The sequence below is a fragment of the Fringilla coelebs genome, assembly GCF_963513975.1.
Source record: "Fringilla coelebs genome assembly, chromosome: 13".
Lineage (NCBI taxonomy): Eukaryota > Metazoa > Chordata > Aves > Passeriformes > Fringillidae > Fringilla > Fringilla coelebs.
In genome coordinates, this window is record NC_140039.1 from 6857650 (window position 1) to 6885581 (window position 27932).

The 27932-nt window shown below is 41.9% G+C and overlaps 1 protein-coding gene across 2 annotated transcripts in view; it reads right to left on the bottom strand.

Annotated features, from left to right (window-relative positions):
• PRKCD (protein kinase C delta) overlaps positions 1 to 27932 on the bottom strand; it is a 58967-nt gene that overhangs the window by 14591 nt on the left and 16444 nt on the right. For both annotated transcript variants that reach the window (XM_084214411.1, XM_084214410.1), the window contains exons 2-4: positions 10207 to 10341; positions 6415 to 6614; positions 5119 to 5179 (exon numbers count right to left, since the gene is read on the bottom strand). In XM_084214411.1, coding sequence (XP_084070537.1) covers positions 5119 to 5179; positions 6415 to 6614; positions 10207 to 10321 — 376 coding nt within the window. In that variant the 5' untranslated portion in view covers positions 10322 to 10341. The remainder of the gene's footprint in view (positions 1 to 5118; positions 5180 to 6414; positions 6615 to 10206; positions 10342 to 27932) is intronic.

Here is a 27932-nt window from a genome sequence, read left to right on the forward strand (position 1 = left end):
CACCCAGAACTCCTCTGTGCTGAACATTCAGGAAGAAACCACAGACAGGGCTGGGAAGTGGCAGTGCAGCTCCCAGAGTGCTGTGAACACCCCCTGTGTTCTCTGCTCAGCTGCTGGGCCTGTCCTGCTGAACATTGCCCAGTCCCCACAGCCACCAACACAACACCCAACCCATGGAATTCATTTACCACGATAACATTGCTGGGGCTCTGCTGAGCTGTAATGAACCTCGAGGTGAGATGTCACATTGTCTCAACTGAGCCTCAAAAGTCCAACGACAAAGGAAAACAACCCCAGGATAACACTAGTAGTTTTTCTTTAAAAAAAAAGAATTGAAAAAAATATTTACCCTCTTCAGAGTTGAATTTTCATTTTAACCTGGAACCAGGACTTCAGACAGGGACAGGAAAGGAATTTTCTGAGCTGGTTGCTCAGGCTGAGATTTGTCTGAAACTTTTTAATTAATTACAAACCCCACTAACATTTCTGTTCAGTGTCTGTCTCCTTCTGCTGTTCTGCAGCCTTGCACTTGGCTTTGTTTGAAAGTTAAGTGCACCTTCGGGTCAAGAAAAATATTAATCTCTCAGAGCAATCATTAAAAGGGAAAGCTTCTTCCTGACAAAGGAGACTTTCCCAGCATGGACTGTCAAAGAGGCAAACTGCTCTTTAACCTGGTCCTGGAGAAGATTGCTTTAAAGATCATCAGTTAAAAATGATTAAAATGTTAAAAATCCCAAGAAACAATTTACAGAAGTCGAAGTTTCCCAAACCTACAGTTCTGTGACACGAACGTGCTATGTTAAATCCCTCTGGTCTTTGTGCTACCCCTCCTTAGAGGAGCAGAGGTTTGGGTTGGAGCACTCATTTGCAGTGTCTGCCAGGGGCAGGATGCTGAGAGCCCCATCCAGCCCAGCCTTGAACAAATCCAGGATGAAATCCTGCCACGGCCCCTGGGCCAGCGCCGGCTGCTGCTCCAGCCTGTGTGTGTGTGTGACCTTCCCTGGGCACTTCTGACACCAGTGGCCTGGTAGGGAAGTGTAGAACAGACCACCAGCTTTAACCAGCCCTGCTTTTCAATCCAGGGTTAAAAACCCCCAAACCAAACACGCTGCAGCCTTTGTAGGGCTCACCCAGAGCTGCAGCGTGAACACGGCCCGTGCTCAGCGCACAGAGCTCTCGTTTCACAGCTCAGTGTTTGGCTAAATGCTTCTGCAGAGACCTCTGGTCCCTCATTTATGGCAATAAAACCAGGAATAAACTGGAAAATGGGTCTTCTCTCTTTTTCAAATGACCAACAGATACAGCACCTCAATATAGATGCAGATCTAAAGATACAGAGCTGAAGCATTTCAAAACACCACTGAAGGTACAAATTATATCAGATTTTCTGTGCTCCACACAACATGTTAGCTACCTTAGGAACGACAGACACACCAACCTGCTCTCTATGAAATCTCTACACCTGCAACTGTCTGATTGTCCTAGAGAAAAATCAGAAGTTAAAGCCTGCAGATGTTTTTGTTCAATTCATGCAATCACACTTCTGCTGCAGATCAAAGGAGATGTGAGGTGCCACTGAATAACCTCCACATTTGCCAAATTTCTAGAAACAGCATTTTCTCAGTTAAATGATTAAATCAGACCAACACCCCCATGCACAATAAGGTTCAGTTCTGGCTCTTCAGCACTCATCACTATTATTTGTTAAAAATGTGACCATCCTTCCACAGCACACCTCATCCACAGAGATACTTTTTTCAAACCTTACTTTAAGGCCCATAAAATATCCAGACTGAAATGGCAAATCTGTTCTTTACCCTATAATTTTTCACAGATAACTCAGAAAAATGCTGAAGTCTTATGTTTCCTCAACACTCAACATACAGAGAACAACATACTCAAAATATATGCAGCTCTCTGGTTCATGTCCCTCTCCCAGAATTCAGAGAATTGAGGTATCAAAAGTTTGCATGTAAATTACTCACCTTCTGGTACTTCTAATGACATTTTAAGGAAAAAAAAAAAAATCACTGTCCCTTTCTGCAGGAAGCTGTAGCCAGCAAAATAGCAATTCAGAATACAAACCCAAGACACAAGCACACTCCCAAAGCTGCTAACATGCACAGGACACTCAGGAGAGTGAGGTTCTGCATTTTCTTACTCTGGGAGGTCATTAACCACATTTGAATAAACAAAGACCAAGCAAAGCATTAAACTCATTTCAACTCCCACCTATTAAAACTAAAGCTGCTTTTCAGAATTATAACCTAGTTACAATACTACAACGAGAGAAGGAGGGGTAGAAGGAAAACAATTTCAAAATTAAAATTGAGGTTAACACCCTGTTCTCGCATTTCACACACCAGGAGAAAAGCTTTTGAGTTTCCAGCACAAACTCATATTCAAATCACAGGACAAAAGACAAAATTTTCTTTGACAGCTCTAAGTCAGGGCTCTGCAGTCCCCACTTTATAGGGTCTAGGAAGAAAAAAAGCCTCTAAGATTGGTAAGACTTTTCATGTGCAGCCCTAAATTAACTGGTCAGGCCTCAATCTGGAAAAAGAATATTCAAATGAAAAGTCTCAGTGTAGTCTACCATGGAAGACCCATTAATACCAGCTTATTTTGTGATTTTTTTTTTTTTTTTTGCTCTAAGAATATACCTGTAAATGGAGCAACAACACTCTTATTTCTCTGCTCCGCAGCACTGCAGCAGAGCAGAGCAGTTTTCTCTAAAGGTAGCAGAATGTTTGCTTCTTAGAAGAAAGGTTTGAAAAACAGCAGCTTCAGTTTGCAGACCAAGCCAAAGAAAGAATTAGTCACTTTTGTGAAGTGCTTGGAGCTTTTCAAACAAAAGGCAGCACCTATAACTCAAAGATACAAATGGCAGCAATAGAATAAACCAGGGAATACTTTGAATAAACCAGGGAAGAACTGAAATACCAGTTTCAGAACAAGCCTTTTTTAGTGTTTTAGAAACACAGCTGGCACAGAGCTCAGAGGGAGGAGAGCAGAGTGACAAGAGCACGGGCAGGAATGTGAACTGTCCCTGAGCTGCTCCCGAGGGTTTCACAGGGTGGGGATGGAGGCTGGCTCAAACACCCTTGCAAACCTCCCTGCTCTCACACTGGTAAGTGATGATTTAACTGGAGAGAACATTCACAGCAGTGCACTGATGAGCCAAAAATCAGTGTTTGCCCGTTTAGCAGCATTACACACTGACACAAGGGAGGTTTACAACCTTGAGGAGGAGTAGGTTGTTAAAATACATTGATATTTGCGGTGTTCACATTAAAGTATCAGACTGAGTGACTTTCCTTCACAAAATGAAGATGTACAGAAGTCTTGAAAGGCAATTTCCACCACCTCTGGGGCTTAGTTACTGAAAATGTATCGGTGACTAATTTCATTTAAAGCAGGAGGTAAATAGGAACTCATTGCAAAGTAGAAGGTCAAAAAAGTGCATTAAGATGTGAATATTAACTTGCCAATTAGAATATAAATGCATGACTTAATGATCTGTTTGGTATTTAGGCTTCATCTACCACCATCTGCAATCCCTAATAAAGGCAATGAAAGGAACTGCAAGAACATTGTATCTATTTTTAAATTATTTTGATTACTGAGTAAAATTAATGTAGAACTTTCAGCACACAAGTAAATTACCTTCCTACTAACAGCTAATAATAAATTATGGAAGGTTTTCACTTATGCCATCTCTACTTTTCCACATGTCTGTGTGGAGAGGAGGAAATATGCTTCAGCCTCATTAAATAAACAACTGAAAATACAGAAACTGGGTTTGTACAGGTTTGCTTGAGAAACTTCTGGGTGTCCAGGAGAAATGGATTTCTGTATATTGCATTAAATATGTATGATCAGAGTACCATTGCCCCATGAAACAGCCTTGCACAGGAAACTATGACAAAGACCAAGGTAAGTATTTCCTAATATAATGGCTCCTATCAGTTTAAATGCATACCTGAGAAAAGCTCCCACTTACAGACTCTTTAAAATCCCAGTATTTTTTTAAATTCTGCTTTGAAGTGTTGACTTTCCATAGACACCAAAGCATATAGGCTGGGGTTTTTGCCATCACAAAGATAAAACATCCCCTCTGAAATGCACCCTATGCCCACCACATTCTATCTTCAGCATCTTCTTCACAGAAGGCACAAAAATGAATGGGTCCTTCTCAATGAACTGGTACTGGAGAGCAGAACTGTGCTCCTTCTATAAATGTCTGTGGGGGAAAAACCCACCCATGCTTCAAAATTTCCTGCTTAGTCTTTTCAGTTATTTATTAACACATACTATTAAACCTTATAAGACTGGTAGGTTAATCTGGCAGACCAGCTATATTATAATTCCAATATTATTCCCAAGAAATAATGGTTTCATGACTCCTAGTATGAGAAAGTCTTAATTACAAGCTGAGCAAGTTGAGAGGTTTACAGCATTTCCTTTAGGAAGGGACTCCCCAGACACACAAATCCACACCATAATTCTTGGTTTTATTATTGTCCTTGAAGTTTCCCTCCTAGTTCATTTCCAAGGAGCCTGTGTAGGTTTCTGAAACAGACTGTTCACACTTTAAACTGCTACATCAGATCATTGACTAGATTTGCATTTTAATGCAAATCTAAACCATTCACTCATTCCCACTATCACTTTCTGTAATTAGTGAATGGGATGTCTGAATCCCAGGAAACTCAGACCCAATGCTCCAATCCACAAAAAAAAATTTTCCACATAAGCTAGAGCAGGAGATTCAACTTCTATGCACCTAAAAGGGAACAGATAATATATATTCTATCACATCAAAACATGAGAATAGACACATTAAAGATCAAAAATTGCCTAAATGCAATAGCATTTAGAAATGAACAAACCCTGCATATAACAAAAAACAAAACAAAAAACCAAACCAAACAAAAAAACCAAAAAAACCCAAAAAAACCAAAAAACTCCAAACACACACATAGAAAGCAAATTAATAAAATGAATTAATAAGATTCTATTCAGTATACCAGGTGATGTTTTTGTAAGCTACATCCCGTGTTCTGCAAAAAAACCCCTTTTCCACATAACTGACAGAAAAGAAACTATTGACAATACCTGCATCTTCCAAAAAATACTGCACAGCCATCAGCACCTTCCCCTGAGGTTGAAGGTCAAGCTGTGGAAAGAAAGATAGCAACAGTGAAGTGTGTGGCTGACTGCATCCCTCAGGAATTCAAACAGCTCTTTCTAGGGTATCAAAGTAGACTCTGCAATAACTCTTTGATTACAATCCTCTCCCATATCTCACTATTGCAGCTGAGTCAGGGGCTTTTATTCTCCTGCTTTTCCCTGCGTGCTGCCTGGCTTTGATGTGTCCCCAGGAGCTCAGCACGGTCAGAGTTCACATTGTTTGTCCACAGCCCTTTCCCGTTCTGCAAAGAAGTTTGCTGGCTTCTGTTTTTACTGTCAGTAAACTCAATCTGCACAGGAACCCAGCTTTAAAAGAAGTCTATACAATCCTTCACATGTTTATTGAGAGTACAAACCATAGCGATATCAAATGCTGCTGCTGGCAATGAAAAAAAGTGGTATAATCAAAATTTATTTTCCTTTCCTCCTCAAAACTATTACACATGGTTTCTGTGGCAAATTCTACAGACCAGCAAAAAAAAATAAGTGCCATTTAAGCCAACAGCTGAGGTCAGTTCCTGTGCTCAGAATGCAGCCACTAATTCTTACACTGCTGCCTTCATAAAAGATAAGAAACCCTTAACCACGTAAGAGTGACTCAATCTTCACTTCAGCAGGGAGCAAAGTACCTCTGGGTTAGACTAAATACAACTTGGGATGAAAAATCCAGTCCCCAGACCAAACCAAACCACAGTTACATTAGATATACCCAAGAACATATCCCAGAAATCCATCCCCTCATCCCACTGGGATAACGAGGGAGGTCATCTCTAAGGCAGTGTCTGACACTCAGAACATTTGCCCAGCAAAGTTTACAGAAGGCCAAGACCTCAGTCACAGCTATTAATGCCAGGCTGCCTCCCCACACACAAAAATAACCTTACAGGCTATGCTAAGTGGTCTCTTTCATGGCAGGTTGTACAGAGAATTTAACACTGAGGGTGTCAGTGTGGCACCTGTTCTGTGGGTAATGAGCAGAGGATTTGAGACCACCAAACTGGCTAAAACTGATCACTCTTAGCTTTTACTCTTCTGAATAATTGCTCTTGTCTTAGAAATCAAAGTGTGAAAAAAAAGCCCCAAGTGTAACAGGTGAATACAAACCAGAGAGATTCTACTGACCTCAGAAAATCTGTGAGCCTGAAAGGCACAAGGCATTCATTCAGCTTGAAAGAAACAAAACTGGGTCAGCAATTTGGAGGAATTAATCTTTTTCCTTACCCAGAACTCTGCTTTGCCATTGCCTTTCTTGCACCGTTCTGCCAGCACTGACACCCCCACAGTCACCTCGGACAGGGGCTCCTCTGCTGCCTTCATCAGCACAATCTGGATCACCCGGCCCTCGTAGATGTGCGCGTCAAAAGTCGATTTCCATTCGGGGTACATGGTGGGTTTCTTCTGCACCAGGGTTTTTCCTCTCTCTGAAAGCCACCAAAAAAAAAAAAAAAAAAAGAGAACAGAAACTGTGAAATGCATATATAATTTAAACTCAACAAAATAAAAGAGGGAATACTTGTACTGAAACTACAGGCAGACTTACTGCTTCTTTTACTGTCATTGCTTAAACCAGGTTTAAATACTCAGCTCAAAAGAAGGCAAAGGCCACCCTGATGAACATGCAAAGGCAGTGAAGGGGTTAACATGGTGCTAGAGAGCAGGAGGGACAAACCCTGATGTGGAACCCATGAGCTGGGTCAGTCAGTCACAACTTGCCAGGGAACACCTGCAAGGCTCCATTCTGGTACAAATCTCCAAGAGGTGTCATCTGATCATCCTGAGTACCTACTGCTATGAGATAAATTCAGATAAACCTCACACTGACCCAGTTTAAATTGAAACCAGTGTCTGAGAGATGAAAGGCTTCATGTTTCATTACTCTACTTCCAAGTTATCCCAACATTTCACTTGTACTCATAAGTCACTCTCCTTGGCATTGTACTCTACCACAGCTGCTACTTGTGAAAGGATATTTCAGGGCCTTACCTGTCCTCTACAGTCTGCAGAGCTTGTGTAGTTAAGGAATAACAAAAAAGCTGAAGTTACCTCAAAAAATGTACTTTTTTCCTCTTCTTTTTTTATTGTTTCCTTTAAGGGCATCTCAGCACACTCCTTTGTTAGGAGTTTTACATTGCTCTGCTATTCTTATTAGATGGATTTTCCTTTCCTTTTTGCCAAGAAAGGCTGGATGATCCTTGAAGTCCCTTCCAGCCTGGTATTCTATGATTCTAATACACAGCTTCAGTCTCTCTTGCTACCCATTAAACTGATTTCTTCCTGTCCATATCCTGGGCACAGAGAACCGCACAATCCATGATAAGCTTTGGCATATTTCTAGATCTGAGTCCCATCAACACATCCAAAGCGATGATGCCTCCTAAGAAACCACATCCAGCTCTTCACTGTGACCCTGGCACACAGAGCCACCTCCCAGGTTTCCTCTGATTTGCTGCCAAGTCAATTATTCTCCATTTGTGTCCAGGGAACTGAATACAATTTTCTACCTTCCACACAATTTCTGCTGTTCATCAAGATCTTTTCTTTCTGCAACAGAAGTGCTTTCTAAGTGCCTCTCCAGCTCTGATCCATTTGCTGCTATGATATCAAGGCAGTAGTAAAGCAGATTAAATAGTTGGACCCTTCTCCAGGAAGCTGCAGTGTGCTCTGTTAGATGCTCAATATTCTAAAATCCTCCTGGAATCTGGAGGCGAGGGCAGTGTTCTTTCCTGACGAGCTTGCTGGATGCACTCCACTCAGCTGTGCTGAGCTCTGCAGACAGCTCAGGGAATGGTGTCCCTGCAGTGCTTTGTTAGGGAATCCCTGCCAGCAGCACACTGGGAGTTACAGCTGGGACACAGCCCTGAGCCACTTGCCAAAGGAGATCCCAAAATGCTCAGAAATGGCCACCTGAGGACCTCTCCATGGCAAAGAAAACTTGAGCATTCCTCCTCTAGTCAGTCAAAAGCTTTTCCCTTGAATGTGAGGAACTGTGCAGACAGAAGGCTCAAGCCCTTCACAGTGCAAACCTACTTCCAGAGCCCTGTTCTATGAAAAAAACTTGAAAACATTGTCACAGAATTACTGAATTGCTTAGGTTGAAATAGATCTTTAAGATCATCAAGGCCAACCACTAACCCAGCACCACCAAGGCCATCATTAAACCATGTCCCCAAGTGCCACACCTACACATTTATCTAGAGATTATTAGGACAGACAATAAAGGTGAGGAGGGGAATAAAAAGCAGGCTGCCTGCACAGCAAGGCTTTTACACTGGCCTCCCTAGACCCATGTCCCATTTAATATCTGTTCTGATCAGTCAGCTCTATACATTTTTACCCTATATAAAACATAGAGAAGGTGTCTCAGTTACTGGAAACAGCTTCCAGCCCAGCCATGCTGCTTTTGTAATTAAAATCATGCTAATCAAGGTTTGTCATGGCTCACAATCCCTGTCTGCCAATGAACACTGAAGGGTCAGCAGAGGACAGCCTTCAAGAGCACTGTCCTGCCTCTGCTGTGCTCAGGCCTGCTTGGCTTCTCTGCTCACACTCCTGACTCCAAAACACACCCCAGGTTTGCAAACTGGCTCCATGCCTAATCATTAATCTACGATTTTCTTCTTCCTATACAATAAATTTTTCCCTGATTGTGTTTCAGCATTCAAACCCAACAAAAAAGCTGTTCCAGATCTCGTCAAACTGACAACAGGAGCATCAGATTGTTTTCCTGACTACTCTGATCACTCACCTCTCCAAGCAGTCCCCTCCCCTTTTTTTTTATTATGTCAAAGACACATGGAAGCAAAGACTGGGAAATATTGGGACAATTCTGCTTTTCAAAAGCAAATGGCTGGGGAAAAAAACCCAGTGGGTTTATTTAAATTACTTTCATTACTCCACATATTCTGGCAGCTGCAACACCTTCAACACCATGTCTCCAGAGGTTCTCCCAGCAGATTAGGAAACTACTTCTTTGGAGCTTAGGACATTTGCTGGATGGCAACATTTTGTGGGAAAGGCACCATGCCTCGAATTTCAAGCTCAAATGCAGCTTTTACCCACAGCAATAAGGGAAAAGACCAATCATGTTGTGAGGAAGAAGAAACTTCATCCTTTACTGCATCCTTTGATGTTTTGTGAATCTTTAGAGCCACAGTGCAGAATTAGAGCTGCAGTCTAGCCCAATACAGCAATTCCCTCCCATGCTGTTTGGCTGCAGTGGTGTATTCTAGCCAAATGTCACAAGATATTACAAACCTTTGGACCAGTTTCTGTAAAGATGAGGTGTCTGAAGGCTGAGGGCCTGGTGAGTCACTTGGTCTGTTCAGCTGGAGAGGACAGAGGGGAGACCTCCCTGCAGTCACACCTTCCTCATGAAGGGCAGGCACGGATCTCTGCCCTGTGGTGACACTGAGGGAATGGCCTGGAGTCGTGTCAGGGCAGGTTCAGGTTGGCTGCTAGAAAAAGGTTCCTCCCAGAAGGTGCTGGGGCACTGAAGTGGCTCCCCAGGGAAGGGCAGAGAGCTCCCCAAGGCTGCCAGAGCTCCAGGAGCCTTTGGACACTGCTCTCAGGGACTCCTGGGGATGGCCCCAGCAGGGCCAGGAGCTGGACCCAGTGGTCATTGAGGGTCCCTTCCAGCACAGCTCATTCTGTGTTTCTGTGTGAGAGGACCTCCAGTGTGAGTCATTCCATGCAAACAGCTCAGCCAAAGTACCTCGGTCACTACAACAATAACAAACTGCACCTCTCATCCTCCCAGCCAAGGAAGAGCATCTGCTGCTCTGCACTTGAGGACAGCTCCCTCCAACCTGCTCCTGCCCTCAGTACTAATACAGAAACCTTTTGTAAGAGAAAGCAGCCATTATTATTTCTCCCATTCCAAAAGGAAAGCTCACATTGAAGTGCTTGGCATGACAGGAAGAGAAGGACTCACTGCCATTCACAGATTAAGGAGGTTTACAGTAGTTCTCAAAAATTTACTGATATTCAGAAAAGCATCCCCATGTGTAACCTCACCTGTAGTGAGAGCTTCCTTCATCTTGATAGCACAGAAAGGCTGTAGCTGTTCTCCTTGACTCTGCACAGGTCCCAGCTCAAAGGAGTTGAAAGATATCCGCAGGAAGGGGGCCATTGCTCAGGATGATACACAGCCTGTGTGGAGAGAAAGAAATAAAAAACCATAGTAAAACACCTGGTCTGGGACATGTAATAAAGTGACACATTTCTCAGCAGACACCAGAGCTTCTGTTGAAGCTACAATCACATGGCTTCTATTCCTGTACTGCTTTCAGGTGGCAATTCACAAATCCTAGGAAGCATCCAGAGCTAGTAATCAACCTGGGAGCCCCCAAACCTGCACATGATGCCAGGCAAAGAGAAGAGGGACAGGTAGAAAGAGCTCCAGAGCTACTGTGTCACCAGTTTTATTGAAGTGCCAGGAATTAATCACAAGAATTCAAAACACCTGTGATTTCTCAGTCAGCAAACAGGTTTTTCATTACAGTCTTCCCCCAATTTAAGAGCTCTTGAATTTAGAGCAGATTTCATTTATAACTCACAGCACCTTTAGCAATGGAGTTCGTCCTGTATGTCACATTGTTTTGTGACACAAAAAGGTTTATTCAAAGGCTAAGAGGGAAAAGCAGTGCTAGTGCATTTGGAGAATGAGGGATGCAAGGAAGGAGGAATTAGGAGGAAAGAGATAAGGTAACAGGAAGAGGTGGTGGAAAAGGAATGAAGACTTGAAACTGGGCTGAGCTGGCCTTTTGACTGTAGATTGCCAACCAGTCCAGTCAAGCAGCACTAGGAAGAACATCTGGAACAATCTTGTTTGTACTGGCATTTTTTAAAGTAAAGACATTGACCTGAGAAACACCTAACATTTCTCGTCCATCTCTAAAAAGGCCCTTACAGTCATGGAGAGAAAAGACTGAAATCTAGGCTCTGCAGGGAGACAGCATACAGCTCCTGACAGCATCACTTGCACATCTCACACTCTCCCCACGTGGGGACCATTTTAAATAAATGGGAAAATTTTATGACTAACTTTTATTGAGCTAGTTTTTTTTTTTTTTTTAACTGTTTCCCCACTTTCTTTCTGTGGAGTAAAACAAGAGTTAGAAAGCAAGTTTAGGATTACTTGGCACCACTGCTCATCCCCCTGAAGGACAGACAGCCATGAGTACCATTCTCATTCACACAGACTCACAATAAAGCAATAACCCTCCCACACTGCTCCATTGCTTACTGCAGCTTGGGGCCCCCATTTAAAGAGAGTGGAGATCGAGGTGACCTCAGAAAGAAAGAAAAATAGATGGCTTTTGTAAAAATTAACAAATACCATCTGACAGCTCACTTTCACAAACACAACTGAAGCACAATGCTTATCAGGAGTTTTAATGAGGAACATGTTTTAGCTGCTCAGGAGACCCTGTGCTCACTGTGCTCAGAACTACACCCCAGTGATCAGCGACAGGACTTGCCAGCAGCAGATCACATATCATTCCTACTCAACATGGATGTAAAAGAAACCAGATTTCAGCCTTGTTCACCTCTGGGAAGCAGCTCTAAGACTCAGTGAGGCCATAGGCAGAAACAAACTGGGTAGGTTAACATGTAGCTCCCACTGGAAGGTTTCTTTAACAGAATCACAGGGGAGTTCTGCTGTAAGGGACAGCCCAGCAAGAAGTCACAATTTCCAGGAAGCCTTTGACTATATGAATAAAAAATTGGAAAGCATTGACAAAGCTAAATTAACTATTGCACTGATTTCACTCAGCCCACGTGACTCAAGCCAGTGTTAGTCCAGAGACAGAATAAAAGGATTCACAACATAGTTTTTTATCTCCAAGTTATCAGATACAATAAATCATGTACAAAGCATACATATTTTGAGTAATCCCACAGCCTTTCTCATTTCCAATGGCCAAGAACATTTGGATGCCATATTTTCACCTCTGCTTCACAGTTTTGAATATGGTTATTTGTTGTAGTTTTGTTGTACTCAGCTGCAGTGCATCTCTAATGCTCACTTCTCACACAGAAATGCTACACACAAACAATTCAGCAGTTAGAAGAAAACACCAATATCCCAGAGTTTTTGATGATGCTCAAAGTCCAAGGTCACAGTGGAACCAGAAGATAACTATTTGCTTTTACATTTAACAAGAGCTTAAAAAGAGCCCAAACAAACTCAGCAGCTGCCTGCTCCTGCCAAGTTTCTCCCCTCCTACACATTATGTGCTTTTTTCACAGATGTAGAGATCTTGAATGCCTGCATGCAAACTCTTCACTATGTGTGGTAGACTATATTATGACAGAGAGAGGTTAAGTGAGAAAGGAGGGTTTGGATTTGCTCCTCAACTACATCTTCTGATCCTTTCCTCTGCTAAGATGTACTGTGAGATAGTTGACAAGGATCAGCTGCAGTGCTGTAAACAAAACCATACCCCACTAAAACTGCTTTTGGCAGTGAAACTCAGTGAGAGAGATTAATTTTAAATCAACAAAGTTTCCCAAAATCCCTGCTGAGTACACTCATGTGAGAACACATTTGAGAAGGAAAGGCACTGAAAGCAGCACACAGGCTTTGCTTGTTGCAGTTTAGACAAGAGTCCACCTCCAGTCTCTGTGACTGCTACAGAAGTGACAGCTCAAGTGCTGACTCTCGTTTTAAAGGCTGTATCTGTCAAGAACTGAAACTGCTGCAAAACACCAGCTTTGAATTGAGGGGGACTGTAAAATCTACTCATATAATCTGCACTGCAGCTATGAAGTGTTAAAGCCAAGCTGTTTTCCCTAAAGGGCAAGATTTTATCCAAACCAAATGGTGGAAAAACTGAGATGTGAGCTCCAAGAACACTCCAAGTCTAAATGACAGGTTCAATATCTCAAACAGTTTCAAAGTCAAAGTACAATCTGAAAAAAGAAACCCACCAAAAAACGAAGGGGAAAACATTCCAGTAGCATTACTGGAGATGAAGTACCTGGTGGGGGCCACACCTGGGGGTTTACAGCACACCACCAGATGCTGTCCTGCACAACATTCACATTCAAGGATTCCTGACCTTCTCTAATGTAAACTAAACCCATGTTCTATGCTATCAGGGACAGAGCCTGCAAATCCACTGTACTTTCCATTGAGCTTTAAAATCGAGAGTTTTTGATTATTTAATATGGAAAGAAAATCAACAGTGTTATTATCAACTACAGAGAGAGGGGGGGAACTGGAAACATCTTCACATCATCAATGTCAACACCTGCCAGATGAACAAATGCTCAATTTTCCCACTGATGTGTTTGCAACACGCAAGTTTAAAGAAACCTTCAAAGCAAATTAAAATATTAAATATTCCAAGGAGAATTTTATCAAGATTTGCTGGCACAAAATTCACATTAGATTAAAAACCTTGTTCACAGACGCCAAAGGGACAAAGGGTAAATTCTGCAGCGTTTCTCCTTCCAACAGTGCCCAGCTCTCGGGGGCTGGGGGGAAGGTGGTGCTTGCCAGGGTTCCTTTGTTGCTGTAATTCTGCCTTGTTATAAACAGTGAGGACAAGCCAGCCCTAACACAGCCCAGAAACAAAGACATGGCTGTAATTTCTACACAAAGCGGGAAGGCACATCAAAGCAGCGGGTGATCTGGAGGAAAAGCAGGGGATGGTCTGGAGGAAACGCTGACACTGGCTGACAGCAGAGCACTGAAGAGACTGAAAACCAATGGGCCCAAACAGAGCCAGGCTGTTCCATCACTGATAAGGACCATGGATCCAAGAGAAATACAACTGAGAAAACTCCCCTGCAGGTCTGTGCCTCCTTGTATTAGTCTGTGAAATGTTTTGCAGATGGATGGAAAGCTGCAAGGCATCACAGCTGTTCCGTGCTGTCTCACTGAACTGCTCTGGGTGCCATGAAATGCCTGATTCCTGCTTAGTTCCTTGCTGAGACTCCTTCCAGGGCCACACAGCTGCTCTGGGAATCACCAACAGCACCACACCCCATAGACAATGCATGCTTCCCTGAAAAGATGAAGCAGTAACTTTTTCTTCTTTAAGAGGCAAAAATATAGATTATATCCAACCTTTTTTACACAAGGGTTTCCTGTCCTCTATTCTGGCAACAGACAAGAAAGCCAGCCCCAAATTACTGTCCAGGTTATTGCCCCCACAGCACTTCCAAGGACAGGAACAGAATTCTCTGTGGTCTTTGTGCACAGCCTGCAAAGGTGACTGTGCTGCTTGCATGGCAATCATCCAGGATTGTGTCATGCAAATAAAGATGCTGGAAGAGGGATTAGCATCCTCCACCTGTGCAGACTGTGTGTGTTTATTGTTCCCACGTGTGACAGCCCACATTCCCTGCACTTGGATCCTTTCAGCTGATGGTCCAAGAGAGAAAACCAGTGTCTGTGCCGTGGGACAACTCACTGAACCAAAGGAATATGGTGCTAACCTCTGTCTACACTGCACAACTAGGATCAGTCTACAGAGAATTTTTGCAGGTTCTGTTTCAAGCCCTGGCCTTTATTTGATGCTCTGTAGGTAAAAGTCAGTCTAAAAATGAAGTCAGTTTATAAGATGTTTATTATATTTGCTGTTATGAACCTTGTCAAAAAGACACATATCAGCTGGACTTCTCTAGGCACTTCTGCTACCCAAATAAACCCTAAAAAACATATATATATCCAACCTCAACCTTTACATCGTGATGCTGAACACTCACAACCACCAGGGATAGCAAAAAACCCCATTATCCTCAGGTGCTGCTCTGAAAAATCCACAGAAGCCTTAAAAAGTGCTCTCCACAAAACAGATCTAAACTGACATGGTGCATGTAGGTCCCTGCAAATAAAAGAGTTCTCCAAAATTACTGCCCCTGCAGTAGCATCACTTGTGCTTTTGTTTAGATTTAGCCATTTGTCATTTAGGTTTAGCCATTAAGGTACAGCTATCTCCTATGAATCGTTTAATTTAGAAAATAGAATTGTGGGACTATACTCATGAAAGCAAAATAGATGCATCCAGTGATATTTAATATCTTCAAAAAACAATAAAAAGAGCACTTTTAAAACAGCCCAACCAAGCAGAATTTCTGCAGTAATAGTTCTAAAACAGTGCATCTTCATAAAATGTTTTTAAATTATTACACAACTCTATGAAAAGTAAAAAAAAGACAACAAAAATTAAACTAAATTCAATTTACTTCCTGCTAAACTTACTGCAAATAATTTTTTTTTTCTGGCTCATAATTTCAAAGTGACAGTTCATACATTGAATTCCAGTGTAAATGATTCAAGTTTTTTAAAGCACAAGCAGAGTGGCTCAGGTTCCTAAGCTTAGCTTGGATAAAGTGTAGTTACCATTTCCTTCCCTTCCCCCCACCCCCAAGTATATTTTCTTTCAGACACTTCTGCTTTTGCTGGGTTTGGCCAAGTCCAGAAACAGAAACAATTACATAACAAAATCTGTCACTGTGTTGCAACAGTTTGGAGAAGAATCCATCCAGATAAGCCATGTAGCAAGAGATGTTCCTTGGTTTCATCCCCCTTGGCCAGAAGCACAGATATTTCCAAGTTTCCACACTTTGCTCAGCAGTCCCCAAACTGCCCAAATTTGTGGCTGCTCTCTAAATTGCTGGTATTTCAAGGCAAAAATAATTACTGATCTTTTCCCTTATCATTGCAATGAGAAGCTTTTCAAAATACAAGCACCACAAATATTTTTCTAAACAGAGAAACTCCTGGAAGCTCAAGAGGATGCAGACTGAGGAGGGATGCAGACTGGAGGCAAGCAGCAGGTAGAGCAGACCCGATTTTGGGGGCTTTTAGGAAGACACAGAGCCCAATTTATTTGAGAATAGGATAACATGATCAGCTCAGAAACAAGAGCTGACTGCTCTTAAACTGGTTTCAAGTGCACTGAAGATGAAAAATCTGGATTTTACACTCAAAGATCAGAAAGTGAAGGAAATTGTGGACTCTGAAATAGGCAGCAGGCCAGGCTGTCGCAGAGCATATGCTGCAAGATAAAAACAGCATTTTACACCAAACAGCCTTTTTTCTTTCTTTCTTTCTTTTTTTTTAAACAGAGAATACTTGGAGCAACAATTGGCTTTTCCAGTATTCCACAACCACCACTTGGTGGGGAGAAGGGGGAAGTACTGCCAGCTGTTTTTTCTTTAGAAGTGCATAAGAAATAGCCATTTAAATATTTCTTTTTAGAGCCCTGAGTTCTCCTTCCTCTGTGAACACACAGGACTAACCATGGAACACTACAGGCCAGTTTGTCACCATTGCCAAAATCAAGCTTGAAACACAAGTGCAAATGAATCCCCTTCCTTAATTTCAAACCCAAACATCACACTTTGGGAACACTCAGGAGAAGAAAGGCTGCCTGAAGCCCAAAGACTTTGTCAATTATTTCTGATAGCACAAGCTGGTGTAATTTGGTTGAGCACAGCTGAAACAACATTTTGGAAGGATTAATACAAGGGGGCTGGCTGGACAGACCCTTATGAGGCTCCAGGTGAAGGAACGACTCATTAATATCAAATCACACTATGAAATGGGAGCATGTCCAAAATGTTTTGGTAGGAGGCAAACCATGGCTCTCCTCTATGCAATGCATAATTTAAGTCTAATTAGGAAGCTTTTTTTTTTCCTTTGACATGGGGAATAAGTAGCGGCTGAGGTTTTTTCCCTTCAATTAAGTAACACAATCCCTTCCACATGAGAGGAAAAAACCCATTCTGTGAAAGGGATGAAGTTACACTTCTCTGCAATAATGGCCTGCAGCCAAGCTCTACACCAGCTCTGGCTCTGTGTCATTAAGGAGGGCACTGAGGGAGCTGTGCTGAATCTGAGCCCCTGACCAGCTCCCACTTCCCCAGCAATGGTCAAGAAGCTTTTATTCAGCATGACTGAATTGCAAAACTGCCCAGCAAGGCTGTCATGTGAATGCCAAAGGAAGCAAGCCATTCTGCAGAAGGTCTCACAGATTTTTGTAACAACCAGGACGTGAGGACAGCTGGGCTACTCACAGCTTTCAGAAGGACCAAGCCAAAGGAAAAGAGCCAAAGAAAATCCAGGGTACAGCAACTGTTTGGTTACCAGGATCAAGCAGACAGGGATCCACATTCAGGCATGCTCCAGTAACACATTTCTAACAGAGATAAAGACCAAGCCCATCCTCCAGTTCATTCTTGATCAATACTTTTATCCAGGATCCATTATAACACCCAAGATTTTCTGGCCTTCCAGGGCCTAAAGGGGCTCTGAGAGAGTTGGAGAGGAACTTTGGACAAGGGCATGGAAGGACAGGACAGGAGGAATGGCTGCCCACTGCCAGAGGACAGGGCTAGATGGGATATTGGGAAGGAATTCTTGGCTCTGAGGGTGCTGAGGCCCTTGCCCAGAGAAGCTGTGGCTGCCCCATCCCTGGAAGGGTCCAGGGCCAGGTTGGAACAAGGCTTGGAGCCACCTGGAATAGTGGAAGGGGTCCCTGCCCATGGCAGGGGGTTGGACCTGGATGAGCTTTGAGGTCCCTTCCAATCCAAACCCTTCCAGAATTTTGTGATTTTTCTGCTCAGTTATAAGCTTCCTGGAAATTGAGACGTATTTCCCAGAAAGAATAACAGATAATGCCAACAGCATCTTTTCAAACCCAACAGAGAACTCTGCCTTTCTCTTCAAAACACTGGAGAGGTTTTATGTTTGGGTAGTTTCTTTGTATTTTCCACTGAATTCCCTTCACACTGAAAAAGCCAAATACCATAAAGATAGTAAGTCAAGTACAGTTTAAGATAAATTGGAATTTTTAATTTGTCTTATTTCAAGTGTACTGGGTTAATGAGTCTATGTGAACCATGAAGAGAGAAAAAAATGGAAATAAAGAAACTGGACATTCAACAGAATTATAAAGAATGCCTTCTAATACATTGTAGTAAGAAAACAATTTTAATTTGCTCTTCTGAAAACATCAGCAGATCATGCAGTCTAAGTGCCTCTCCAAGTGCACAAGCCTCCAAGTCAAAAATTTATCCTACTGCCAGCACTTATGACCTAATCCTCAAAGTATCTGGAAAGCTAGAATATTCATTAGCTGAGAGAACTGTATCATCATTCATACAGGCTGGAAAGCTGCTGCTCAGATAACCTCATCAGAGGGAACACAATTCAGGCCATGGATATGACCAAGGCTTTTAAACTAAAAGGGTGCAAGCGTTGTGAACCAAAAAATTTACTCATTAACTGTGCATGGAATTGTAGGAATAGATCCAGTCCACCCTCCTGACTACATCTGGCATTATTTGGGTTGTTTGGTTTGGTTTTTTGAGAGGACCTTGAGGGTCCCTTCCCACCCAAACCATTCTGTGTTTCCAGGATGGGCTGGATCTGCCTTTCTGAGCACAATACTCCTCTGGCTACCTCCTGGTACTCAGAGGCTGCTCAGGGCAGGTAGAAATCATCCCTTTGTTGTTTTGTTCTGGTTGTTTCATTGCTGGGAACGTGAAAGCCAAAAAAACAAACAAGAAATGTAAATAACCAATCTTAGCCAACTTAATCAAGACCTTTTTCTATGGTTTACAAACTGCAAATAAACAGTGAAGCGGTACATGCATCACTACCTGTGATTCTGTGATCTCTCTTCTGCAATGAAGAGAGAAAACAAGCACAGCTCTGTTCCACTGAGGATGTACAGGGAGATGCTAAACAGTGAATGGCCACAGGGGTTGATCAGGAGAAATTGGGAAGAAGCAAACATAACCAAAACTTATTTTCAATTAGTACAGATTTGCTCCTGCTGTAATTTCAAGGTTCAGCCCTCGACTTGCAAAAAAGAGATAAGAAAATGGAGCCATAAATGATTTTTAACTGTTCTCTCCCCTCTGAATCACCTTCTGGAAGAAATGAACATATAAAGCTCTACAGCAGACCTGGCATTCCCAAAAATAGCGAGAACAGGCACAGCTTATTAACAGCAAGTTGAATATTTAAGCATAAATAGATCTCAAGAGAAATTTGGATTACTCAAAGGTAGCACAGAGTTTGCATAACAAGTTGTAAACTCAGGGTGAGATGTACAATTTAATACCACTTTAAATTTCTTCTTTTTTTTAATCCTCTTGATAAGAAGTTAACAGCAAGCATTGATTTTTTTTGCCTTTTCCTGAGTTTTGTGGTTTAAACACAAACTCCCCACTCTGAGGGATCTAAACACTTAGGATTCATGTCTGCTAACAGCCATATTGAATGATTTTCCAGTAAATGAATGAAAACATATCATTTTCATACCTTTATGGGGCAAGAAAACCTTTAAGCATTGAAACATTTGGGACAGAAGACAGTAAATGGGAAAGAAAAAGCTAAACAAAAATCCCTGGAGCTTTTGACAAGCCTTGTTTGTAAAGATAACCATGTCAGGACTGCTCAACTATTTTAGGTTTGGGGAGCATAAGGAGTTGTGTGGACTGGATGCTGTCAGGAACAACCTCTGGGCACCTTCCAGAAATGTTACCCTACTGCCTGAAGGACTCTCATTTCTGGACAGTGCAAATCAAATTATTAAGTGTGTATTGTTTGCCATGGCTTTTTCCAGCTTCCACTCCAGTGCTCATCCTACTAAAACCTGGAGAATCACTTCAAAATGAGCATTTTGCTTTTCATATGCAAAGCCCTGCACACAGAGAGAAACACAAACCAAAGAACCTCACTTTGCAACACTGCAAGTCAGCACCTGCTTTGTTCCTTTATTGGGTCACTGCACTGATGCTCATGTTGGTAAACAAGACACAGGCTTCATTACTTGTCTAAAAAAATACTTTCAGGAAGATTTGTGCAACCGACTTGCCAGGGTATCTACAGATTGTCCAAAAAGTAACTGAAGGCAAAGTCTTTGATTACAGTTGTGCTCTCGTGTCCCAGTTAATCCCCAGAAGCAACAGAGTGCTCAATGATTTTCCTACAGACAAGCTTTCCTGGCTCATTATGGCCTCTCTCCATCACTAAATGGATAAATGAGTTAAAGTCTTGGTCACTTTCCCTGCACCTTCCAATTATTTCTGAGGGTTTTTTTGCTGCACTTTTTTCTTCTGCCACAGAAGAGCTTCTTTACACTGACTTTTATAGCAGCTGTTTTTGGATAGAAATGACACATCCTAATGGTCTGCTTTGCAACCACGCTGGGACAGTGGGGTGGCAGCAGGCTGGGGGATCATTCAGTTCAAAGGGATGGGGCAGCTGCTACTGGCACAGAAAAACTCAGGAGGAAAAGCAAAGGGCTGTAAATCCCCACAGCTCCCGAGGCAGCAGCACACACCATGGGTACAATGCTCTTCCCATGGGCACAATGCTCTTCCCATGGGCACAATGCTCTTCCCAACCCTTCCAGAGCTTGAAAGGGGACAGGGAGGGCACAGGGTGAAACCCCCAGGAACCAGAGCACTCCCAGCACTTCCAAATGCAAAGGTTCCTGCATGGAAAGATGGTTCCCAGGCAGCTGAGCGGGAAATTCTCTTTCCACATGGTGTCATTTGTTTGAGTAGATCTGCCCTTAATGGTCTGCCCAGTCCTGCCTCCAAATCTTTCCTCTGTGAATTTGTGCTGCCTTGATTCTTTCCCTTCTCCAATGCCAAGAGGCTCTTTCACACTCTTTACTATGCAGCTTGCTTAATCACAGCTTGCTTAATTGTAATTACCTTGGCATTTTGTCTATCTGAAATACCTTCCACTACCACCAAGCAGCAAATGAGTGAGTAGTTAGTGCTGGCCAGGAGCTCTCCTGATGTTTGCAGCAAACCCAGCACAAATTAAAATTAGCCCAAAAGGATTCCTTTCTGCCTGGTGGTTTGCAGCACTCAGCACTCCCCAGGCCACAGGATGCTGGCATTTCCCCACAGCCTGGGTATTTGCTCCCACTACAGCACTAAGTACATAAATCCTGGTGTAAATGATGTTTTTTCCATATTAGCAATTACTGCTGAACCCACAGACACGTTTTGTGACCAGGACTGAGAAGCAGTTCACACAATCAAGAAGAGGTAAACAGATGCCCATGACCCTCTTCTTACAAAAAGTTAGTCCACATCTTGGATAATTTGAGAGTCTCCAGTACTGAGTAAACAGAAGTTAAATCAACTTCAGCCCAATGAATTACAGTTTTGTGGGAAAGAGCTGCAGAGAGCTACATTTCCAGTCTTTAATAGACCACCCCACTCTGCTCCTGTGGGACTATTAAAAAATTAAAAGATTTACAGAGACCTGAAAACCAGCTATATCGAAGAATTTATTTGCTTGTATTTTGAAAATGCTTAATTAAAAAGTGGTCTGGTAAATATAATTTTTATGCTCCTATGATGTATCTCCTCATCCCCGATGCACTTCTCCAAGCAGAGCATAAACGTTTTCCTAACTGCTCTAAAACAAAACCCACCTCGGAAAATGAAGTTATGAAACCTATTTCTGACAGAAAACCACTTAAAATTCATCTGAGGAGATGTCAAAGGAGAAAAGAACCTCACGATTCCCTTGCAGCTGCCAGCACCCCACCTGCACCTCCGAGGTGCACCGAGGACCTGCCCCAGGTGAGATGTGCAAATATGGATCACACGCACAAAGATCGGATATCCTGAGCAAGGAGGCCAATTTTCATAATTACCTCCTCTCATTAACATCATGTTCCACCAAAGCAGCAGGGCTTTTTTTAGTTTTAAAACGTTATGAGGGAAATACTGCATAAAGTCATCTTGATTTCCAACATGTGTCAATTGAATATAGTAAAGTTTGAGGCAATCTTGACTCTCAAACACCTAAAACTACTTAGAGCAGCTCCCTTGCCAAAAGGCAAAATTTAACTTCCATATCTTGTGTAAGTGAAACTGAGGAAAGTTTCCAGTATTACTGGAAATACTGGAAATAGTGTAAGTCATGCAGTATTTGCTCAGTGCTAGAACTATTTCTCTTATTTTTTTAGGATTACAGATTTTAGTTGAGTATAAAAAAACATGGTATTTTAAGTGACAGCTTACACATCTCAAGTAAATCATACAAAACTATTCAAGCTGCTGTCATTCTCTTTTCCATAGGAAGAGTTAAAAAGGAAAATGGAGAATAAACTCTTTGTGGCTGACTTCAGACATTACCCTCAAAAACTACACAGAAACCTCCAGAGCAAGGCCTGCACCTGTCCTACCATTACTTACAGGGTAAAAGGGTACCTAGAAATAAAACAAGAACTTCTCAAAGAAGAAGTGAATTTAAAAAAACCTGGTGAAGATAGATTGCAAGTAACATTTTTCTAGCAATATCATTTACAGTGGATGATGGACAGGCTGAAGACATCCATCTGGCATTAGAGAATTAAGACAAATTGAAAATAGTTCTTTTTTAAAAAATGGTGCTCATCATATTCTTATTAACCTACCTTAATGCATAGAATTGATAACAAAAACTGGATTTGCACACTGACCTCTTTCAAAATGCTGAATGTTAGCTACAAGGCTCAGTGAAGTGTAGCTAAACATCAGAATACTTTTAAAAATTGGGGCATTAGGAGTTGCAAGAGGTTAAATCTCTAGTTATTCTGATAAAATCTCCTCATATGTTGCTACCACCTCTGAAAGACTCAGATATACCAAGCAACAAACACTACATGTATTTAGTACAGGTCTGAAGCAGTGACACACAGTGTAGGCACTGCCCAAGAAAGATTCTTTACCCTCCCCAGAAGTAGATCTGAGCAATTATCTAGTTTTACTTTCAATCTTTGAACACAAAATTAAAATAGAAGCACTTTAGGCATCAATCTGTACTATTGCATAATCCAAAAGCAGTTTAGGAGACTTAAACAGTAGTGGGGCAGAGCTGTTTCCATTGTCTGTAACTAACTTCCAACACCATGTTAAATTTTAGGAGAAGCAGGTACAATAAATTGTGCCTACCGAAGAGAAAACACTGTTCAGTTTGGTTTTTCTTGTCAGTAAATATTTTGTGGCTCTTGCTTAATTCAGAGCAAACTTTCAGGATGCTCTACAATGAAAGCATCAATTTCTGTTCTCCAAACAGAGAAGGGTTAGAATCTCTAAACAATTTTCAGTAACAACTTTGAAAGGCACAATTTGAACCCTCCCAGCATCTCCTAGTGAGGTTACATGAGCTGCACAGAGGAAAAGCCACTGCAGGCAGCTGTGTGGAGTTCAGAGGAACACAGTATTGCATTTAAGATCTTGGCATGAGAGAGTCAAAAGATCGAGGTTTGGTTTGTGACCCATTTGCTGCTGCCCTCCCTCCCTCTGTTCCCTTTTCCCATCACCACCTGCCTACCAGAAAGTGAAGCTGCACAAATGGCTACTGACAGGCTTGGCTACTTAGCAGCAATACCTCATCATAGCTAAGGATAAGCATTTAAAGCCTCAAAAGTCTTTTACCATTTCTTTCAAAACCACTCAGCAGAAAGAGTGAATGTTATACCTTCAGCAAGGTGTCAGGATGGCCAGTTACAGGCTCCTAACACCAATTCAATCCATTTCTGAAACAATGAGTGACTGAATTTATATTCAGAACTTTTCCTCCTGTCCCCCACAGCAAAGAGAATCAAGATTCTGCCTATAATTTTGGAAAGATGCATTATGCATGCAGGTTAATTAATTTGCTTCCATGATCAGACAGGGACAAGCCTCTTAGGATTCCTGCTTGATGTGAGTAATTCTTGTGGAAACTCCCGACTTCCGTGCTTACTCATGAACCAGGGAGCCAGAGTGCTGAGTAAGGACACAGCTCAGAACTGCACAGACAGGTAATCTGCCCTTACAAATACTCATTAAAGCACTGCACTTCCTAAAGCTCCCTTCCAAAGTCCTTTTTTCAGTCTGAAACAAATTTACCAAACTTAATATCCAAGGGGCATCTCAAGGAGTTTCTAGAATATCTACCCACCTTTGAGATATATCTTTATAAAATGATAAGATTTTTTTCAAAAGTTTTTTTCCTTTTAAGGGCCTTTGAAAAAGTGGGATGTTTGAATCAACCTCAAGGACAATCCATTGAAGAGCTGAAGGGTGAAGAGCTGAAGAGCTGAAGTGAAACCTATTTTTCCTACAAAACTGTTACCCTGAAAACCCCCAGGATTCCCCTATAATAAATAATGATAAATAAACCAAGCTGAATACAAGGAATGATGGAGAATGGAAATGCCCAGGGAAGTGAAAAAAGAGAACTTAAAATAGAAAGACTAAATTTATTCTACTTGATTCTCTTCCTGTTTTTTCACCCATCATCAGCAAGTTTCATGGTATCTACTCACCCACCAGACTAGAGGGTACCCAAAGACAGACCAGCCTTACACCATGTTCATTCTTTTATCCATTCCCTTACACACAAGTGAGGAATCATTTTGACAAAAGTTTCACAACACCTCAAAACCAAAAAATCCTTTACCTCGAGGAACACTACAGCCCAGGGTCTCTGTTTTTCCCCCTGGGGACAGCTGGCCTCAGTGTCAGGAGGCACCTCTCCAGTAGGGAACAGCAGCATTCCTTCAGGTTTCAACATTCACTGGACTCACTACCAGCAATGACTGAAACCTCATTTTCACATCCAAACATAAACAACAGGGAGAGATTCGACTGCAGAGAAGCAATTGGTGATTTCTGCTACTTCAGGGAGGGGTGTCAGGAACCACAAAAGTAGACAAGGTCCCAAGTTGAACTGTACTGCTTTCCTTTGAATCTGATCCTGAATGCCCTATGACACTGAGAAACCTTTTAACCCCTCTGCTCCTTAGTTTACTCTCATAAAACCATATATAGACACTTGGCAAAGTGCTTTAATTGTGAAAACTCACAACAGAAACGTTAGTATTAAAAACAGGATTTTTAAACACCAACTCTTAATTCAATTTCAAACACATGTATTCACAGAGGAAAGCAAAACTACTTGGTGTGAACGAATCCTACAAATCACAGACACATGGAAGAGCCTACATTTTGAAACTGAGATTGTCAATCTCAGCCCTGTCTGCAGAACAGCTATCACAAGTCAGCTAAATGGTGGAGGAATGGCAGATAGGGAGCAGTGGCCTCTGGAGGCTTTGTGGCATTTACCAGCTGTCAAAATACAGTTCAGCTCCATGGGAACACACCAAACATTCCCAGCCACTCTGCCTGTAGGTTTAGAAACACTCCATAAATAATGCTGAAGCATCTAACAGGAGAGAGGCTCACACGTGACATTGAGAGCCAGCAGTACAAGCAATGCAAACTACAACTTGAGATGAACAAATAGAGATAACTCCTGAAGAACTCAAGATTGTTTCCCCATAGGTATTCAGCAGGTGAAATAAATGTTCTGGACCACACAGTGTGCAGAGAGAAGTCAGTAAGAGCCAAACCACAGAACGAAAAGGAGAGATCTGGATCTGGAAGAAACAACTCAAACGTGTTTGAAAGCCAAATTGTTAAGAGAGTTTAGATCACTGCCTGTCAACTGTATCTAGCATGGGATTAAAAATAGGCAACAGGTGGGAGGGAAAGATGGAGAGAAACTTGAAAATTTTTACTTTTGTTGCTAGCTTTCACCTGTGTCTCAATCATCCAGGGGACAGACCTTGATGGCCTGGATTTTGGGATACACAGGGCATAAACGATTCTTCCTTCTCAAGCAAACTAACAGATTGTACAGACAGGGTTCTGGATTCTCAGAGATTTGATTTTCTCAAGTGACAAACCCTAATTAAGTGTATTTAGAAGAATTCCTTTCCTTTAGTAATCCCCCAGTTAGCTCCTGTAACTTCTGGAGAATTTTAACCCCTCTTTCGGGCATAGTTTACAAATAAATGTTCCTGCTCAAACAAACTATGGGAGAGTACATGGGAACACAGAATTTACTAAAAAACACAGTAAACCCAAAAAGCATTAACACCATGAGTGCACTGATATGATTCTGGAAATTCCTAGGTCTTGAAAATAGGAATCAAGTACTTTGGGGAAAAAAACAGTTGTGCTGCAACTTGGGAATGGAGCACTCCACATTTTAAGGGAATAAATAGCTCATGTATGAGTGCCACTCCTTTGAGTGGCAGTGTCCTTGTTGGGATGAATTCCAGGGACCACAAGTTCAGCTGAGCTCCTAAATCAGTACATGGTTTTTTAGGAGGCATCTGCCAGGAACAGAAATTTTGGATAAACCAGCCTTGATGGGCTCCAGCTCCTCAGCAAAACCAACCAGTATCACCCCTAAGCTTGGGGACTGGAGTGATGGGTCATCCCTGCTGCATGGGGGAGATGAAGGAGAGGGCTGAGCCTGGGCTGCAGAGGCACAGAGAGTCCTCAAAACATTTTAAGACTTTGGTCAAGGCCTTTTTAGTTTTTTTCTCTTCATCTTATTGTGAGGGCAACTGGGCACTTTTTGTTTCAGAAGGAACAAAGCACCAACAGCAGACAAGCAGCTATTTATATATTTTTTTTAATCTTCCAGCAGGTGCTGAGCTAGAATCATTAGATGGATCACTGGATTATTTCCAAACAATGGTTCCTCTTCTACCAGGAAGCTGCAGGATGGTGCCTTCTGAGAAAACACTAAACAACTTTTCTGGAAGTTGACCAAGAGTTCATTGTATCTATTCCACGTGCATTATTTGAGGATCATATAAATATTTCAGTGTGGCATCAGAAAGATAAGGCTCTCTCTGAAGACATGCAGCTTAACCTGTATAAGCACATACCTCTTTCAGATTGCTCCTCTCCCTTTGGAAACACATTTTTAAATGATAGACAGTAAAAATATATTAAAATGCAGAAGTAGCTAACAGGTGGTTCCCATGCTCTGTGTACTTATGTACACAACTACAAATTAAATTCTGACCTCTGTTACCCAAATGACTCACTGAGAACAGCAATAACAGCCTCTGACATGCACCACAGTCATGGCTGCCAGCAAACTCCTCTGAAGCTGCTTAACCCCTCTGATTAATAGATGTGGTTTTGGTCACTTACAAGTACGTCTAATTTTAATCATGACACTGAAGTTCCACAGACATTGCAGGTTTTCTGCCTCAGAGAGACAGAGGAGTTTTTAAGCTTCATCCAAAAAAACCCCTTCAGCTCTTTATTAGAACATGGCTATAAATCACCTGGTGTGTACTCTGAAGACACAGGTATAGCTGGGGCTATCTCTAAAATATGAGATTAGTATCTTAAATAGATGAGAAACTTTTACTTTTCCTGTAACAATTCTCCTCTTTTAAAATGCAAATAATTCTACCTCAATGACACAGTGAAATTACCCTGAAAAAATTTTACTTACTCTAATCACAAACACAGTGAACAAGAAAATTACTGACACTATCTTCAGAGCAGTTTAGCTAATAAACAGAATAACTGCCCCCAAAATAAGACACCATTCCTACTAAATTAAAGAGAAACAAAAACCCCCAACTTCCTCCTCTCTTTACACATTTAAGGAAGGCACTACATTACTACAGCCAGCCTCAGTTCTAGTTTGCATGTTAATCCTCACTTGGGCACTTTCCAACATTTCAGAAACACATTTTTCTGGTTGGCAGTGGAAGACATGGTACACATACAGTGTCTGGAACTGGCACTGTTTATGAATGCAATGAAATAAAATGATCTGTTCTACCAAGGGACAGGACAAAATTTCTGTCCCACAGTATTCCTCGTTCCCAGTGACCTTGTTAGGCAATTATCTTCCCTTTAACATGGAAAGCTGGCAGCTTGCCCCTTCAAATAGC